This window comes from Carassius carassius, chromosome 2, assembly GCF_963082965.1.
Source record: "Carassius carassius chromosome 2, fCarCar2.1, whole genome shotgun sequence".
Lineage (NCBI taxonomy): Eukaryota > Metazoa > Chordata > Actinopteri > Cypriniformes > Cyprinidae > Carassius > Carassius carassius.
Genome location: NC_081756.1, coordinates 48246469 through 48265612, shown reverse-complemented (window position 1 = coordinate 48265612; position 19144 = coordinate 48246469). Strand labels below are relative to the sequence as shown.

The 19144-nt window shown below is 40.4% G+C and overlaps 1 protein-coding gene across 1 annotated transcript in view; it reads left to right on the top strand.

Moving 5' to 3' along the window:
- The first annotated feature begins 500 nt into the window (after nt 1-500).
- The window catches only part of LOC132111156 (multiple PDZ domain protein), a 76745-nt gene continuing 58101 nt past the window's right edge, over nt 501-19144 (top strand). Inside the window, exons 1-7 of the mRNA XM_059518320.1 lie at nt 501-643; nt 4437-4501; nt 5871-6040; nt 8904-9014; nt 9217-9356; nt 10361-10574; nt 18115-18243. Coding sequence (XP_059374303.1) covers nt 4486-4501; nt 5871-6040; nt 8904-9014; nt 9217-9356; nt 10361-10574; nt 18115-18243 — 780 coding nt within the window. The 5' untranslated portion in view covers nt 501-643; nt 4437-4485. The remainder of the gene's footprint in view (nt 644-4436; nt 4502-5870; nt 6041-8903; nt 9015-9216; nt 9357-10360; nt 10575-18114; nt 18244-19144) is intronic.

The following is a 19144-nucleotide window of genomic DNA, read 5'->3' as shown; positions in this document are numbered from 1 at the left end:
TAGAACCCTTATTTTGAAGAGTGTTCCCTTCAATACCTCTATCAAACCAAAAATATGTAATAAATAAGCTATTAATTGGAATTTATCCAAAATTAGACTGCCGCAACAATCACACTGGGACAATTATGTTACCAAACATGAACTAGAGAAAGAATGAATTCACAGAGTTCATTAAATGACATACAAACACTCAAGTGAACTCTTGGTGGCCCGAGTATGATGTAGGAGAAGCGGGAGAGGAGAGTGGGACAGGTATGTCTGCAATCTTTGCCCAGTGGAATGTGAAAGCAGTGTGGGTTGTTCTTTCCCTGTTAATGTTCTTCAGGGCAAGCTCATGGAATGCCAACTTTCCCATGTGACAACTAGCCCCGGTGATTATATATCTAGGCCTACTGACTATTTGATTATCTGAATGTGGTAATAAAATATTCCTGAACCAAGCAGGCTCTCTTATCTATTCCAGAGCAGTTTCCTTCAGATGTCTGCGAGGGTTCAGTGGTCGCGGCAGCCACGGAGCGGCGCAGGAGTGTGTGTGTGTGTGTGTGTGTGCGGGGCGGCTCCACTTTCAAACACAGCGCCCATCTTTAACACAACACAACATAACCGGACAGACCCCGTCCCGTAGCGAGATACTGCCGTTCATGTAAGTTATTCTCAACAAAACTCGATATTCTTCGCGAATGTGTGTGAATGGCGCGGCGCGGCGGGCTTTGATACGATCAGGTTACATTGTAACAAACGCGCTTTTGTTGGAATGATAGAATGTCGCGCGCGCATCTTCGATCCTTTGATGACCGCCGCCGTGCGTCGTTGTTTTAATATCATTTCCCGCACTTGATTTGCTCCGTTTGGTCAACTTTTCCCGTCGTTCGTCGCGCCAGCAGCCTGTTGCTTCATCCGCTCGGTACGAAAAGCGGATTTTATTCCCGACAGGCCCGTGGACACAAAGAGATCAGCGAGTAACGGGACACGCGCTATTTGACACACTGTCCCAAAAACACGCTTTTATCTGCCAGGTCTTGATTTAGTTGCTACATGAAGATCACGTTACAGCTGTCATCTCTTCTGGGTTTGAAACTTCTGTGTGTGTTTATTGTTAACCTTTGTCCTAGATACAATTTTGCCATTTTAGAACAGAGAAATGCGTCACGATTTAATGATTACGTTTTAAAAACGGCGACGTTCCAATCAAAGAGTCAAATAAACAGCGCGCTACAGATCTTCAACTATTGTAGATCTTTGGGTGTGTGTGTGTGTGTGTGTCCCTCGGTTGTGACATCATTTCCACCAGCATCAACAGTTTTGTTACTAAAGTGAGTACACTTGGTTACCAAGGAGACGAGCATGCGATGAAACCTTAGACATGACGAAAATCACTTTTGAGCACTTATTTATTTATTTATTTATTTAATATTATTATTATTATTATTATTTTTATTATGTTTCATTACCAATCAAACTGCCAAATTATTAAAATATTATTTAATTATGTGTGCTTAGTCATAATTAATAAATCAGTAATTCTATTCCAGTTTATGTATATAATTTACCACAGACTAAATACTTTTAGATGTACAATGTAAGAAATTATTTTTCAAAGTGGTAGGCAAAACATATTATTGAAATACATTGGAATGCATTTTTCTCTCTAATTCAAAATTGTATATTTGATTCATTTTTACTTGCCATTTCTTTGTAATTATTTGTGAAATACTTGCAATTTCTGAGTGAAAATAGTTTCAAAGTAAATCCTACATCTTTTTTTTCAGTCTAGTAAAAATGACATTTGTTGGTTGCGGAAATTTGACAAAAATTAAATAATTTTGCTCTGCTGCTTGTGTTCATATTGGACATTATTAGTATTCAAACTCAACTAGTGAGATTGTAAAAACTGGGGCCAACTCAGGGCCAAAAAACACCCAAACTGACACATCAGACCCATCTCTGTGCTTCGGTTTTTATTTGTGAGCTCAGTTCTTCTGTCATAACTTCATCACACTGTAATTGAAGAGTAATAAACACTACTTTTACCTAACTTTTTGGCTTTTGTACTAGTCGTGGCTGCATGCTGTTTTACTCTTGTGAAACAGGATTGTGTGTAGGAGGGAAAAGACTTTATCTTGTGTAGCGTCTTGCAGTAGATGTCACAGTCAACGTTAATTAAAACCGTGGGAAGCATGATGGGAGGGAGAAGAAGTTAATCCTCACGTAAGAGCATTAGTCCTTATGACGACAGCAGCGAGGCCGAGCTGACAGTATGTTCAGCAGCACTGACTCTTATTGCTCTTCTAATGCAGGGGTTTTGCTTCAGGACTGAGATTTGATTGAAGATGACAAATTGTTCCCTACAAACAAACAATCATGTCTAAATGATGCTCTTGGTAGCCAGTTATGCAAAGGATGTAACAAAAAGCAGTAAACTCTGTTCATCCATATCGCCTGTATTTAACATAGCCTGAGATATTTTTAATTTATTTACGTCCCTGTTCAAAAGTTTGGGGCTGGTGAACGTTTAAAAAAAATCTTCTGCTCACCAAAGTCTGCTTTTATTTGATCAAAAATACATTAAAAACAGTGAAATATTTTTAGGGTTTACAACAGCTGTTTTCAATGTGAATATACTGTAAACTGAAATTTATTCCTGTGATTTAATGCTGTATTTTCAGCATCATTACTCCAGGCTTCAGTGTCACATGATCTTCAGAAATCCTTTGAATACGCTGATTTCTCAAGAAACATTTCTGTTTATTATAAGGGGTGAAAAAAGTTGTGCTGCCCAACACCTATTTATTTCAGGATTCTTTGAATAATATAAAATTCAAAAGCATTTATATGAAATAGAATTCTTTCGTAACATTAATGTATTTTCTGTGATATCAGAAACAGTCGAACGTGTAGATAACAGTGTCCTATCAACAAAAGTGCTGCAGATGCTGTCCAGACTGCTGATAGGGCAAGTATTCGTCTCTGGCTGAGCTCTGATAGGAAATAACGCACACTGGACTGTTTCACGTCAGCGCCGCTTCTTCTGTAAATCTCGTCCTCCTCTCATTGTGATCAGTGATGATAAAAACTCCCACAATGGCAGCTATTCACTGCAGACCTGTCGCTTACAGGCGTCTCTAAAGAAACCAGAGCCAGTCTCTGTGTCCCATCGTCATGGTAACCACGGGGAGGTCAGACGAAAGCGCGTCTGCCCACGAGTCACATGACCTCTCTGAGATTTGAGACTGGAATTTGCAGTTCCTCCGAGTGCCTGAACACAGACTGCGTTCGGTTGCTTTCAGACCAGTTTTGATTAATCTGCAGAGTCAAGGGAAATGATTAACAAATGCTCATAGCTCCAAAACCAAAGCTCCTTCCTCACCTTCTGTGTTACTCAATAGCTCTGTTTGAGGAACAGACTCAAGTTCTCTCTCCGCTGAAGCTCTCAAACACTTTTCTCCTTTCTGCAAACACAAGCTGCTGCTCTACATTCATTTACTATCATTTGTATTCAAGAGAATTACATTTAAACTTGCATTTCTTTTGTATCTGTGTTACTTTATTATTATTTATATAGTCTTAAAGTATATTAACCTTTTGAATTAGCTTTTATTATTTATTTATTTTTTTCAGTTTTTATTGTAATTTGAGTTTGTTTGATTAATTTTCTGTCATTTCATTAGTTTTTTAAAATATTTATCTATAGCTTTCTTTTCTTTTTATTTCAGCTTTAGTAATTTAAGTGTCATTTCAATATTTCATATCTGACTATAGTTGTCAAGTCAACATTTCGAATTTTATTTAAGATTTTTATTTATTTATTTATTTTTTCGTTTCAGGCTTTTATTTTTATATTTTCATTGTAGTTTAAGTTTTATTAATTGTATGTGCTTTTGACATATAAATTATTTTTGGAATTATTATTTCTCTATGCCTTTAATTTATTATTATTATTATTATTATTTTAGTTATATTTGATCAGTTTTTATTTATTTCAGTATTTCAGTTTGCTGGCAAGGAAACGTTTTAGACAGTCTTTCATCTAATATAAATATTTTATTTCTAATTTATTTCAATTACTAAAAATATAATAGAATAAGCAACACATAGTCACAATTAACTAAGAAATTAACTAAGAATTTTCCCTGAACAAACTCCTAATTTGCTGCTTATTAATAATTATTGTTAAGTTTAGGTATAGTGTAGGATTAAGGGATCTAAAATATGGTCATCCAGAATTAGCCATTAATATGTGCTTGATAAGTACTAATAAACGCTAGTAATAAGCATACTAGTTAATAGTATGTAATAGTTTTAGTTAACAGTAATAACATTGAAATGCATTGTATGAATGAATTGCTATTGTTTTTGTATTTAAAAACATAAAATGACTGTCAATGTTCCTTTAGTCAAAGGCTAAATGTGAGTTTAACTCTAAATGTTGCTTTTAGGTGTGACGTGTAATGAGGAAAGACAACAGAGAGAGGAAGGACGCGTAACATGATCGAAACAATGGGTAAGTCCATTTATTTTTGCATTTCTGTGGAACTATGGCAATGGCGATGTTCAGTGTTATCTGCAAAGTGCTGGAGTTACCTGATCTTCATAACTTTCCATGGAAGTCCCAAAAATATACAGCAGAAAGGAAACCAAAAAAAGTTGAAAGAAAGAGAGAGAGTTTGACTCCATGTGAAAGTGTGCTTGGGCTTGCTGCTTGTTGTGGGACTGTTTACAGTCAGTGGTTTCTGAAGAGGTTCACACACTCCACACACACTGAGAGGATGGATATGATCTGGACTGCTGCACACAAACCTGCAGACTCGAGCGGCAGAACTGATGTATACACAGAATAAGACCAACTATTCCAACTAGTTTTATGATATAAACTCACAATTCTGACTTTTGAGCGATATAATCACAGTTGTAAGAAAAAAGTCTATAAATATATATTTTTTAATTTATAACTCACAATTCTGAGAAATAAGTCCATCATAATTCCATGATGGAAACGGGCTTTCTTCTCTAAAAATCTATTAATAGACAAATCAATTGAACATATTAAGAAGAAATGTGTCTAAGCAGAAAATATGACCAACTCTGAAACAAGCAATGTTTAGTTAGTTAAAAAGTTTGCAGATTAAACAAATCAGATTTATTAATGATAAACAAATAAAGCCGGTTATTGTTTATTTACCTTCAGGTTATTAGTTCTATTACAAAAATCTGACCTATATAGGTGTGACTGACAAATATGCATCGCATTAAGTTAACGGATGCATATTTTACATGCATTAAAATACATAAAAGTTAAATTTAGGCCTAAATATTTATTTGAATGTACATAGGTGTACAATATTGTGAAATGCAGTCCAGAACTCTTAAATTAGTGCACAACAGTCAAAGATCATATTATGTAATATGAGCACAGTGCAATTAAAAAGCTCTTTCCTATAAATTGTCCCGACCACTTTTTAAGACAGCCATGAGCAAGTTGCTCCAGCCTTTCACTGTGAATTACTGACTTTTCTCTTGCTCTTGTTCAGTGAGAGGAATGCGTGCTATAGCGTCTGTACCCACGAGGCATCAGGCTGTGCCATTAAAAGACAAAGCACCTCCTCACAGCAGTGAAATCCTCCACAGAAAACACTCCGAGTCCACGCCGCTACGGAGATGAATGGATGGGAATCCACTCTTCCCTTAATTATTGAAATATTCCCTGAATATTGAAGCGGATAATGTACCTGTGTGAGAAAGAAAGTGAATTATAGAAAACATTTCTAGCGCAGCTCATCACAGACTGATGGATCTATCACCGCTTCTGACACGATTTCTGGCGGTGGCCTCCAGTGTGTCATTACAGGTGTGTGTGTGTGTGTGTGTGACAGATACCCAGCGTTGTCTGCAGGCCGTGGAGAGGTTACAGTCTCGCTTGAAAGAAAAGGGAGCAGACGTTCCTGCCGAGGAGAAGCTGAATCTTCTGAAGGCGGTTCTGCAGAGTCCTCTGTTTCACCAGATCCTCGCGCTGCAGAAATCAGTGCAGCACCTGAAGGAGCATGTAAGAACAAAACACAACACTGAAGAAAAAAATTAATCATATTTCTCTAACTACAAAACATTTCAAAACAAATTTGGACCAAATAATTTGTTCACAAATCAGACGGTTTTGTACATGAATTGGAGTTTGCATTTAACTTGGTGGCTTCATGCAACGCACGTGTGATCATGTGACGAAAATGTAGAATATTACTGCTTGAAATGTGTATAATATAATATATATAATGTTTATTTTATATTTAAAAAACAAAAAAAAAAAATATTATTCAGCAAGGATGCATATAACTGATCAGAAGTGATTTTTTTTATGCTGTACTTTTGAAAATGTTGTATGTTTTCAACATTTATGATAATAAGTGTCATTATTAATACTTGACCACCAATAGTAATTGATAATACTTAGCAACAAATCAGCACATTAGAATGATTTCTGAAGGGTCATGTGACACTGAAGACTGGAGTAATGATGCTGAAAATACAGCATTGATCACAGAAATAAATCACATTTTACAATATATTCACACAGAAAACAGTATTTGAAATTGTAAAAATATTTCAAAATTTTACTGTATTTTGGATCAAATAAATTCAGCCTTGATGAACAGAAGAGACTTTAAAAAACATTTTTAAAAAAATCCTACCGACCCTATAATTTTGAGCACTGTACATGCTTGGAAATGTAAACTTATATATATATAAGTTTATATATAAAGAGAGAGAGAGACAGTGCCTCATGTCTTTGGTCATTTCAGACATGCTGTAATCACAACTAATCTTAAGATTTGTGTCTCAGTTAATTATGCAATGACATGTTTTGACAGTCTGCTTTGAATCTTTGCTCCCCTGATCTGATTGAGATTAGATGATTATTCAAATCCCAAACAATACAAATGCTGTGAAATATTCAGAAGTAAGACACAGCCTTATTATTTAGGGAGAAGCTTCACTGCTCGGGCAGATTTAGGGGTTTTGGAGCTCTGTGTGGACTTGGAGAGTTTGGCACTGGCAGCCGTATGGTCTGAAGTATGCGAGTTATGCTGGAACAGAGGAATGGAGATTATCAAATCCCCAGCGGCGTCCCCTCGCGCTCTCTTCACTCACATACTTATGAACTGCAGAGCAGAACACTGTTAACAGCCTGTGTGGAAGAAGGAAACCATCTAAAGTCAGTCTAAAAGTTATGGACTCGTATAGAACAGAGCTGGGGAAAAGAAGTGAGCTTAATTGTATAGAATGTGCACTTGTAGTCTACTTAAAATACAAAGATAATATAATATTAATAAAATAAAAGACCACTTAAGTGACTTAAAGAGAGACACTTTCATGACTATTTCTGAACACACTTAAATGCACTTTTAAAAACATGTTAAGTACTAGATTATCACTTTAACTTTTGTGTGTTGTTTGTTTTATGTGCTATTTTTAACAGTATTCTAAAGTGTGCTTTTTTCACAAGGGAGAGACACACAAGTAGATTGTTACATGCATTTGCTATAAAAAGTTTGTTACTTAGGCAAAAGGAAACACCATGATTGCTTTTATCAAACACCTTTTAATAACCTGAGAAGATTTTCTTCCGGTCTGTTGACGTCTCTCCACACTAACATGCCAACTGCTGCGTCTGGCTTTGTCTGTGTTGCTGTAGTTACCAGAATGCAGAGAGAGAGAGAGATGTGGGTTCATGTGTGAAGTGGAGCAGAAGTAATTTCTGAAACGCAGACGAGCCAAACTGGAGGCCTAATCCTCTTACACAAGAAGACTAACAAATACACGCTCTCGCAGAGCTGACATAGTTTAGAGCGCATTCAAAGCTTGTGCACGATCAGCAACCGAGCTGAGATTCTGCGGTGCTTAATCTGAAGAGCCTCTGGGAGAGGTTTATGAACATTAATGTTTACTGCAGCAGAGTGAAGTGCACAGAAGAGCCGTATAAAACCTGCAGAACTTGACATAGTTTGTTAAGGAGAGTTTGCCCCAAAAATGGAAATCCTGTCATCATTTACTCAGCCGCACGTCATTCCAAAACCATTGTTTCTGTCTTCTGTTGAACGCAAAAGGAGATATTTTTCCAAAAGGTGACGGTACACTCAAAAAAAATGCTGGGATATTTCAACCCAACTTTGAGTCTAATTTGGACTAACCCAACTTTTGGGTTAAAAAATGTAATGTAAAAATTCAACCCAACGGTTGGGTTAGTCCATATTTGACCCAAAGTTGGGTTAAAACAAGCCAGCATTTTTTAGAGTGTAGCCATTGACTTCCATAGTATGGAAACAAATACAGTGGAAGTGAATAGCTACCGTCAAAACTTTTCTTTCTTTGGGTGAATAAATAATAAATGACAAAATTCTCATTTTTGAGTGAACTATTCTTTTGATAAATTAGCACCGTGAGATGTTCTTGTGGAAAAGACTGAGAAATGCTGATATAACAGCAAGGACGGAGCTGTAAATCACTGGAGTGGTTTAATAAGCAATTAAATTCAAGCATACAGCAAATGTTTTAAGGAAATGACTTAACACACTGCAATGTGAAGTGCTTGTTATTTTTCTCACAGAGAGATGCTTTTTTGGGGCACGTTTTGTCGCGGTAATTGATGTGAAATGGATCTTACTTCATCAGGAGTGTGCGATCGAGTCGGGGAGGGAAATAAAAAGTTAATTAAGCAGCTCCTGGATGTAATGAAAAACATGTGTGCGCAGATGGCTGGGAGGACAAATTATCACCCGAAATGATCAAAACAAATGAGTTTTCCACGCGCTCTCAGGACTATTTATATTTTTAGATGCTCAGTGTAAGAAGCTAAACACTTGGAAAACACACAGAGCGAGAAGTAATTTGGGCTGTTTTTCTGTTTCTCTCAGACTCCATGTATTAACCCTGATCTGAAGGACAGCGATGAAGGATTCTCAGCTCAGCTCAATGGACAACCTTCATCTGAAGAGTACAAACACATCATCCGCTCCATGGCTCAGGTGACACACAACATCCATCTCTGTATCATTCACCATTTAACCTCTAAACTCTCATATGGCCCTTTAATAGTCAATAGGATACCACACATTTAGTCATTTACTTTCTGAGAGCAAATTCAAACTGATGTGTGATTGTGACTGTATGTGTGTTGTTGTTGTTCTCACTCTCTGTGTGTGTGTGTGTGTGTGTGTGTGTGTGTAGGGTCGGTACGTGACTCAAATCGACCTGCTGAAGCCAGTATCAGGTGGTTTGGGCTTCAGTGTGGTTGGCTTGTGTAGTGAGAACCGTGGAGAACTTGGCATCTTCATTCAGGAGATACAGGCTGGAAGTGTGACATATAGGTCAGAACACACACACACACACACACACACTCCTGTCAGATGATCAGTCATTTGTACACACAGCTCTTCCAGTTTGTTCCCATTTTATAAATAAAGATTACTCATATTTTAAAGAGCTGCTGCAGTTCTAATCTTAATCACAAATGTGTCACCAGTTCATGTCACGTCAGCATTTTTAGCTCAAATTCACTGCTCAAGCTAGTTTGCTGACATGTTAGTGCTTTTTAGCAGTTTGGTGCCTCCTTGTGCAAGCAAATCTCTGTCTGCTTATTATGTGGCCCACAGAAATCTAGATATATATCTTACATTGTACTACAATAACAGTGGTGCATAGCTGTGCTTAGTTCAACCATTAATTCACCATTCACATTTATTTCCTTGAGAAAAAGAATTACACTTTTACACAAAAATTTAAAAAGAGATTTTGTTAGAAAAATAATATACCTTAAAAGAATATGCTTAAGTGTGAACCGAATGTGATGTTTTCAGACACTTAATTGCAATCGAATGAAAATGGTGCTTTACATGTGCTTTAGTATGTTAGTCAGCACATCAAAATAAGTGTACTTAGTAGAAAGATGAAAGATTATTAAAACAATGATTTGACATTCCTACTAAGTTCACTTTTTAATTAAAAAATGTGCATAAATGTGTTAAACTTACATGAAAGTGTCTTTAAGACACTTAATGGCCTTTCATTTCATTAATATTATATTATCTGCAAGGAAATCTTTTTTTATATATACTTTAAAGATTTGGAGTACACTACAAGTGCATATATTCACTAAAATTAAGCATACTTCTCTCCCTTCACTATGAATTCTTTGACTTCTTTGAGTCTTAAGGAACTGTTCACCTAAATCCCTTCAAGTCATGCTAAACTCAGTTTCAGAAATGTCAAGCTCACTTGAAACTTGAAACCCGTCACGTTCTTTGCTCTGCAGTGATTGGGAGTTGATCTCAGTACAGTTTTTGGTTGTTAAACAAATGTTCCTCTATTCCAGCGATGGAAAACTAAAGGAGGGGGATCAGATACTGGCGATTAACGGTCAGCCGTTGGATCAGAGCGTCAGTCACCAGCAGGCCATCGTTCTCCTGCAGCGAGCGTCGGACTGCGTGAGCCTCACTGTCGCCCGTGGGCCCGTCCCACAGCTCTCCAGCCCCGTGGTGTCCAGGACTCCCAGTGCTGCCAGCACACTTTCAGCTCACTCCAGTGCGGTGAGACACACACACACACACATATACACACACATATATATTTCATTGGGTTGGACTAATTTTTTATTTCAAAGGAGTCTCTTCTGCTCACCAAGGCTGCATTTATTTGATTAAAATTACAGTAAAAACAGTAAAACTATGAAATATTATTAAAATTTTTAATAGATGTTTTCCATGTGAATATCTGTTCAAATGTAATTTATTCCTGTGATGTGCAGCTGTATTTTCAGCATCATTCCTCCAGTCTTCAGTGACACATGATCTTCAGAAATCATTCTAATATTCTGATTTGCTGCTCAAGAAACATTTCTGATTATTATCAATGTTGAAAAGACTCGTGCTGCACAATATTTTTTTGTGGAAACTTATTATACACTACCATTCAACAGTTCTGAGTAGAAAAAAAAACTACTCTGAAGAAATTATTTTATTCATCAAGGATGCAAAGGTCCAAAGTGACAGTAAAACATTTATAATTTCTGTTTACAATAAATGCTGTTCTTTTGAACTTTTTATTCATCAAAGAATCCTGAATTCAAAACAAAATGTTTCCACAAAAATATTGGCCAACACAACACTTTTCATCATAATTTATAATGGGGGAAATGTTATTAAAAATCCAGGGAACTATTCTATAAAATTTTTTTGGTTATGCGACTTGAATGACAAATATATTGTTGAAAGTGGTATAAAAGTTCTGTTTCATGTCTCCTAAGAACCAAGTTATGACAAAGCCTGTGAATATTCCTGCTGTGCTTAGTGGGGAGCAGCACATAACAGAGATGTGACACAGCCCCTTTATAAAAGGATTCGGCCCCCTGCTGTCCTCCTTTTGGGATCGGAGATCTTGCAGTTTCTTTGAACTTCAAAGTTATTGTTCCTAACATCTGTGAACTGGATAAAGCTCTCAAAGTTGATAAGAGTAAAAAACAATAATCGTCAGTTTTAAAAAAATTGTCTGCATCGAGTGGTGCCCTACCTGGCTCTCGCTGAAAAAAAATGTGAAGACTCCAAACCCACTTACATACTTTTGAATCACCACAGAGTAACTCGAGTTTAAAGTGTTTACCAACCGGAGCCTACTTTTCTACTTTTCTTTTCTACTTGTCAAGCATTTTCAAACTCCAAAACAGCTTTGTTTTGACTTGCTTTTGTCATGACATGAGTTTGTTTTCCTGACTTCATTGTGCTAGATTTACTAGTGATGCACCAAAATGATAATAACCGGAAAAATCAAGATACACTTGGCTGATAACCGAAATGAAAAATAGAAAAGTGATGTATCTTGCCACATTAAAGAGCGTCAAAACCACATTTAATTTGTGTATTTTGGGATAAAATTGACAGACTTTGAAAGCAACTTAAAGTAAATAATGTTTAGTTTAAATTCATGGATCAACAGAAAACAGCTTAGACTAAAAGATCGATCTTGAGATTTAAGAGTCAATATCAGGTTAATCCAACATTGTGTTTATTTATTGTAGTTTATCCATATTTCGTGCATGAAACAGACACCGACAGTCAAAACACACTATCAGAGAAACACTCGTTTGTGAAAATGGATCACAAAATCAGTCTGAAGTCGCTGGGGTATATTTGTAGCAATAGCCAAAAAAAAAAAAAAACCATTGTATGGGTCAAAATTATAGTTCCTTTTCAGGAACTCGAGCTGCGTCGAAACGCTTTTGGGGAACGTCCCTGACGAGACCGACTCTGAATATCGTGTGCAATCAGTCCATCGGAAAGGTGTGACGTCACGGGCGGGGTGACGTAGCGACCAGGAAGCTATAAAAGCACGTGCCGTGCAGCTGGCTTCAGCTTCGAATCTGTCAGCAAGCGCTCTGTGTGTGCATGTCAAAGTCTGTCCTGTTGGTCCTATTTATTGTTGTCTGTCCCTTAGCCATTAAAAGATCGCTAAAAAAGCTTAATATGCCAAAACAAAAGCAAAAGACCTAACATATGAAGGGCGATTCCAAGCCACGTTATAGATTGTGTGTTCCTCCCTGCCCTCGCTACATTACGAGTGGGGATACACACAGTTTGTGCGTGGCTTGCCTGGGATCGAAGCACGCTGAGTCGGCTCTCGAGGGGGCCGACTGCCCGCATTGTGAATGAATGCCAATGCGGACGCTTCGATCCCGCAGGGCTCTCTTCGAGAAGTGAGCCTTCGCAAGTGTTCCTCGCGATGCCGGTTCCGCTTTCGCCGAGGCGAAGCCGCGCCGGCATTCGTTGGGTTCGCAGATCGATCTGCTGGAAGGTATGGAGACGGGCACGTCCTTATCTCCTACGTTCCCACCAGATCTGCCTGATTCCGGGGTTTGGAAGCCCGAGCTTCGGCTCTTCCCCCCGAGCGTCGGGCTTGACGCTCTGCCTTTCTTTCTCCGAGGAGATTGACACGGAGGGCGTCGGCGAGCTTGTAGTTGCACAAACAAAGTTGCATAAGCACAGTATAAAACAAACAGTGTCATTATACGGGCAGCGTTAGTGAGCAGCTATTTAATCTCCGAGGGGATTAATATTGTTTGTGTGACTAAGCTATTCGCGCGCTGTCGAGGCAACGCGTGTATTACATCATTTTCAGTTTTGATGTGAATTTTTCCATACCCGACCGCGTGTCTGGTTATTTTAACTCCATTTAATAAGCAGGAGTTGGTTCTATCACTTCAATGTGTACTTTATCACAATCCAGACCGTGTTTACTTGTCTGATTGTTTGATTATTTTTAAATTCTGAGGAATATGACTCTGAGAAGTCAATATATCACTATATGTGTACTTTATCACAATCTAGACCGTGTTTACTTGTCTGATTGTTTGATTTCACTAAATTCTGAGGAATTTGGATTGCATTAGATTCTGAGGAATCTAATGACTGTTATCTAACTTCGAGAAGTTCAATATATCACTTCAATGTGTATTGTATCACAATCCAGACCGTATTTACTTGTCTGATTGTTTGATTTCATTAAATTCTGAGGAATATAATGACAGTTATTTGACTCATGAAGTTAGATGTACTGGAGGGACTGCTGGGCGGGAGCAGCCCCCTCCGCGTACAAACAGTCACGACTACAGAGGGCAGCCCCTACTGGGGTAGAGCGGTGTCCACCTCATTACACGGTGCCCGTCTCACCTCAGTGCCCTCGGGAGGTGGGTCTGCCAACCCTGCCGGAGTTTCAGCGGCCTCCAGCGAGCACTACTCAGTTATTTCCGCCCGTGAGCGTAGCGGAGCTGGGATGCTCGCCTCCCCTTCGGGGGCCTCTTACTCCAGAGATCAGTCTCGAGAGACTGATTCCCTTAGTACATTAGCTAGAAGCGTGGAAACTACTGCCAATGTATCTCAATGGGTCCTGCGCACAGGGGAAAGACAATAGTCGGCCTCCTGCAGGCTCTGGTTATGGAACAAAAAAGTGAATACCCTTTTTAGGAAGGAGGCCATCGAGGTGGTTCCTCCTCTAGTCAGGGAGTCCTGGTTTTATAGCCGGTATTTCATAGTTCCAAAGAAGGATGGGGAGTTGCGTTCGATCTTAGACTTATGTCATCTAAACCTCTCAGTAATGTCACTGAAGTTCAAAATGCTCACTGTCAAACAGATTGTAGCTCAAATCAGATCCGAGGACTGGTTTGTCACAATAGATCTCAAGACGCATACTTCCATATCCATCCTTCCACAACACAGGAAGTTTCTGAGGTTCGCTTTTGGGGGCAAAGCCTACCAATACTGAGTACTTCCCTTTGGCCTCGCACTCTCACCCCGCACGTTCACGAAATGTGTAGATGCGGCTCTGGTATCCCTCCGTATGCAGGGCATCCGCATTCTGAACTATATCGACGATTGGTTGATTCTAGCTCAATCAGAGCAGATGGCAGTTCGACATCGAGATGTCGTCCTCGCACACATGGGGGAGCTGGGTTTGAGACTAAACGCCAAGAAGAGTGTACTTTCTCCAGTTCAGAGAACCACCTATCTAGGCGTAGTGTGGAATTCGACCACGATGCAGGCACGCTTGTCTCCTGCTCGGATCGAGTCGATCCTCACATCAGTCGAGAGAGTCAAAGAAGGCCAGTCACTCACTGTCAAACAATTTCAGAGATTGTTAGGGCTGATGGCAGCTGCGTCCAACGTGATACCTTTTGGCCTGCTGCACATGAGACCCCTACAGTGGTGGCTCAAGTCCAAGGGCTTTTCCCCGAGGGGAAATCCACTTCGAGTTATCAAGGTCACGCGGCGGTGCCTTCGTGCCTTAGACATGTGGAGGAAACCTTGGTTCTTGAATCAGGGCCCGGTGCTGGGAGTTCCTTGTCGCCGTGTAACGCTAGCGACAGATGCATCCCTCACTGGTCGGGGTGCGGTCATGAGTGGCCACCCTGCCCGCGGTCTGTGGAGTGGTCGCCATCTAACATGGCACATCAATTGCCTAGAGATACTAGCGGTCTATCGAGCATTGAAATATTTCCTCCCAGACCTGAGAGGTCACCATGTGTTGGTGCGCACCGACAACACATCAGTGGTCTCTTATATCAATCACCAGGGGGGTCTGTGTTCGCGCCCCTTGTACAAGCTGGCACACCAGATCCTTCTGTGGTCCCAGGGCAAACTCCTCTCGATCAGAGCAGTGTATATTCCTGGGAGATTGAATGTGGGAGCAGACATACTGTTGAGACAGGGGCCGAGGCCCGGGGAATGGATGCTTCACCACGAGGTGGTGAAGCAGATATGGAGAGTATTTGGCACAGCCAAGGTGGACCACTTTGTGACTCAGGAGACATCGCAATGTCCCCTCTGGTTCTCTCTAGTTCATCCAGCTCCTCTGGGACTGGACGCTATGGTACAGACCTGGCCGAGGCTTCGTCTGTACGCTTTTCCCCCTATCGCTCTGCTCCCGGGAGTTCTGGCGAGAGTCTACTACTAGTAGCCCCGTTCTGGCCGGGCCGAGTATGGTTCTCAGATCTAGTCTCGCTCCTCGACGGCTCTCCGTGGGAGATACCGATCAGGACAGACCTACTCTCACAGGCGCAGGGCACGATAATTCACCCTCGCCCGGAGTTGTGGAAGCTGTGGGTGTGGCCCCTGAGGGGGCACAGCTGTTAGCAGCTGGTCTCTCAACCGAGGTTGTTGAGACCCTACTCCAATCCAGAGCTCCCTCTACGAGGAAACTGTACACCCTGAAGTGGAAGCTCTTCACTTCATGGTGCAGAGACCGCCAGCTTGACCCAGCAGACTGCCCAGTTGGTACAGTTCTGGAGTTTTTGCAAGCCAGGCTCTCTGCGGGGTTATCCCACTCCACCTTAAAGGTTTACGTGGCGGCCATAGCTGCTTTCCATGTCCCTTTCAATGGTCAGTCAGTGGGTAGACACCCCCTAGTTACACGTTTCCTCCGCGGTGCGCTGAGGCTGAGACCTCCAGTACGATCCCGTGTTCCCCCCTGGGATTTGGTTGTGGTTCTAGAGGCTCTTTGTAAAGCTCCATTCGAGCCAATACAAGATATCTCAGATAGACATCTGACACTTAAAACTGCCCTGTTACTGGCAATCACCTCACTAAAGAGAGTTGGAGATCTTCAGGCCCTTTCGGTGGCCCCTACTTACTTAGACTTTGCCCCTGGTATGGCCAAAGCATTCTTATACCCTCGAGCGGGTTACGTTCCGAAGGTTCCCTCTGTTACACCACAACCTATCGTACTGCAGGCCTTCTGTCCTCCTCCCTTTCGGGAGCCAGACCAAGAGAAGCTAAACTGTATGTGTCCAGTGCGAGCACTGGACGCATACGTCCACAGAGTTGCCCTGTGGAGAAAATCAGACCAATTGCTTGTTTGCTACGGTCCTTCTAACAAGGGTTCTCCTGCCACCAAGCAGACCCTTAGTCGTTGGATAGTCGAGGCTATCAACGTCTCCTATGAGTCCTCTGGTCTTCCCCCTCCTTTGGGGGCCAAGGCTCACTCTACTCGGAGTATGGCGGCCTCCAAGGCCTTCTCAGCAGGTGTGTCCCTCTTGTGTCCACGCCCTCCACATTTGTCCGATTTTACGATCTTGACATGCGAGCCACGCCGGGCTCTTCTGTTCTCTCGTCTTAGCTGTGCTCTTTTGACTACACACTAGGCAGGGATTTGGAAGTCTGGCAGCGTGGGCACATCGTTCCCCAAAAGCGTTTCAACGCAGCTCGAGTTCCTGAAAAGGAACGTCTCAAGGTTACGTATGTAACCCTAGTTCCTTGAAGGAACGAGATGCTGCGTCGCAGAGCCATACTCCCGGCACCCCTGCCGGCGCTTGCTTCCCTACTCGAAGCTGAAGCCAGCTGCACGGCACGTGCTTTTATAGCTTCCTGGTCGCTACGTCACCCCGCCCGTGACGTCACGCCTTTCCGATGGACTGATTGCACACGATATTCAGAGTCGGTCTCGTCAGGGACGTTCCCCAAAAGCGTTTCGACGCAGCGCCTCGTTCCTTCAAGGAACTAGGGTTACATACGTAACCTTGAGACGATTTTTCTTATATGCCAAAAACCATTAGGAAAATAAGTAAATGTCATGTTACATCAAGATACTTTGTAAATTTTCTGCTGTTAATATATCAAAACTTTTTCATATTGATATGCATTGTTAAGAATTAATTTTCTTTAGAAGAAAGAAGGCGATTTTCTCATTATTTAGATTTTTTTTTTTGCACCCTCTGATTCCAGATTTACAAATAATTGTATCTCAGCCTAACAAACCATACATCAATGGAAAGCTTTCAGATGATGCATAAAATCTCAATTTCAAGAAATTGACACAAAACCATTTTTGGAGCTTCTGCACATTGGGAAATGAATACTGAGACAGACAGAGCACAGTTTTGCAATTCAGACTTCACTGAATAGCATCATCAACTAGCATGGAAAAAAGGGAAGTGATCTCTAGTGCCTGTGTGATACGTGATAGTCTTCATTCGTGTCTGGTGGTGTGTCATTCCATCAGGAGCGTAACTGTGTCGTGAGCCACTCCTGAAGGAGTCTCTTTCACAGGCGTCTTTGTAGCAGCAATGTGGTCATCTGCCTTCATGTGGGTGAGTTGCCTTCCTGACTCTAATGATATTGGTCATCCACTGGCATAGATGATCAGGAACCACGAATTAAGACCGGAGTGATGAGTTCAACAGTCAAAGGACTGGCATGTTATGGTCACTTGAACAACATGCATTATTCGTGAAATTTTTTCCAAAGAGGGAAAGCATGAGTTGTACTCTTATAGTGTTGGCTGCGTCACATCTCTTTTGTTAATCTTGTATTTTGATCCCTGTTACCCAGCTAACAAGGAAAATTCTCAGAACATCCTCTCTCAAAGTTACAAACATTCCAGCAAGAACGTTCAAAAGTAACGTTCTTATAATGTTTGCAAAATTATAAATCTGAATGTTCCCCTAATGTTTTAAGTGTTTTAAAAACAACTGCGTGTTTTGAACATTCCGAGAACTTGACACAAACTATTTAAGCTATTTAACTACTTTTTATCATCATGATGGTTAACCTTATTTGTAATTGACCGCATTGTGTGCCTTTTTAGGCCCACTGGACTCATGTGGAGACGATCGAGTTGGTGAACGATGGAACTGGTTTGGGCTTCGGGATTGTTGGCGGTAAAACCACCGGCGTTATTGTCAAAACTATCCTACCTGGAGGCATCGCTGACCAGGTAAGTGCACCTTTGATCTTTTTATGCAGTGTTACTACCAGTGGTGTTTCTGTCTCTGTCTGTCTGTATGCCCCACTCTCTGACCTGTTGTCCTGTCCTTGACTTTTTTGCTTTCCGTTCAAGCAATTAAAGAAAGACAAGTAAAAAAAAGTAGGGCTGTCAATTTAATTATGTGCAATTTATTTTAGAAAAAAAAAACACGTTAAATAAAGCGCATTTAACGCACCCGCCTCACCTAGACCTGTGCTTATATTGCATGGAGTTGTTGATGAATGACTGACTGTGACTGTGTGATTTAGTGTATGTATGCATTTAAATGCCCCTAAAATTCAAGATATGAGGGTAAAAAAATGCCCCTATATGAGAATTTGTCTTATATTTATATCATATGATATAGTTTAGCAATATTGCACAAGCAAGACAGCTGTTTTCCCGAATATCTGCACCATTGCAAATAGGGCTGTGTATTGCCAAGAATCTGGTGATACGATTACGTATCACGATACAGGGGTTGCGATACTACTGTATATATTGTGATCCCTCTAAGATTCAACATTATTGAACCACTTTTTGTGCAGTATGAGTAAAGCGGGATAAATTAAAGTGCTTGCAGAATCCTTTAGTTAAATGTATAATACGTATAAAATTTATTTTTATAAAAAGACCACAACTATATATGTATATGTATATTAGACCCTGCTTTAAAAGTTCACAGTTTCAGTGTACAATTGTGTCACAAAATTAATACAGATATTGAACCTTTCCAACTGGATTTTACAGGTTTTAGTTAGTAATTTAGCAGATGCTTTTATCCAAAGCGACTTACAAATGAGGACAATGGAAACAATCAAAAACAACAACAGAGCAATGAAATACTGAAGTATTTCCGTTTGTATTTATT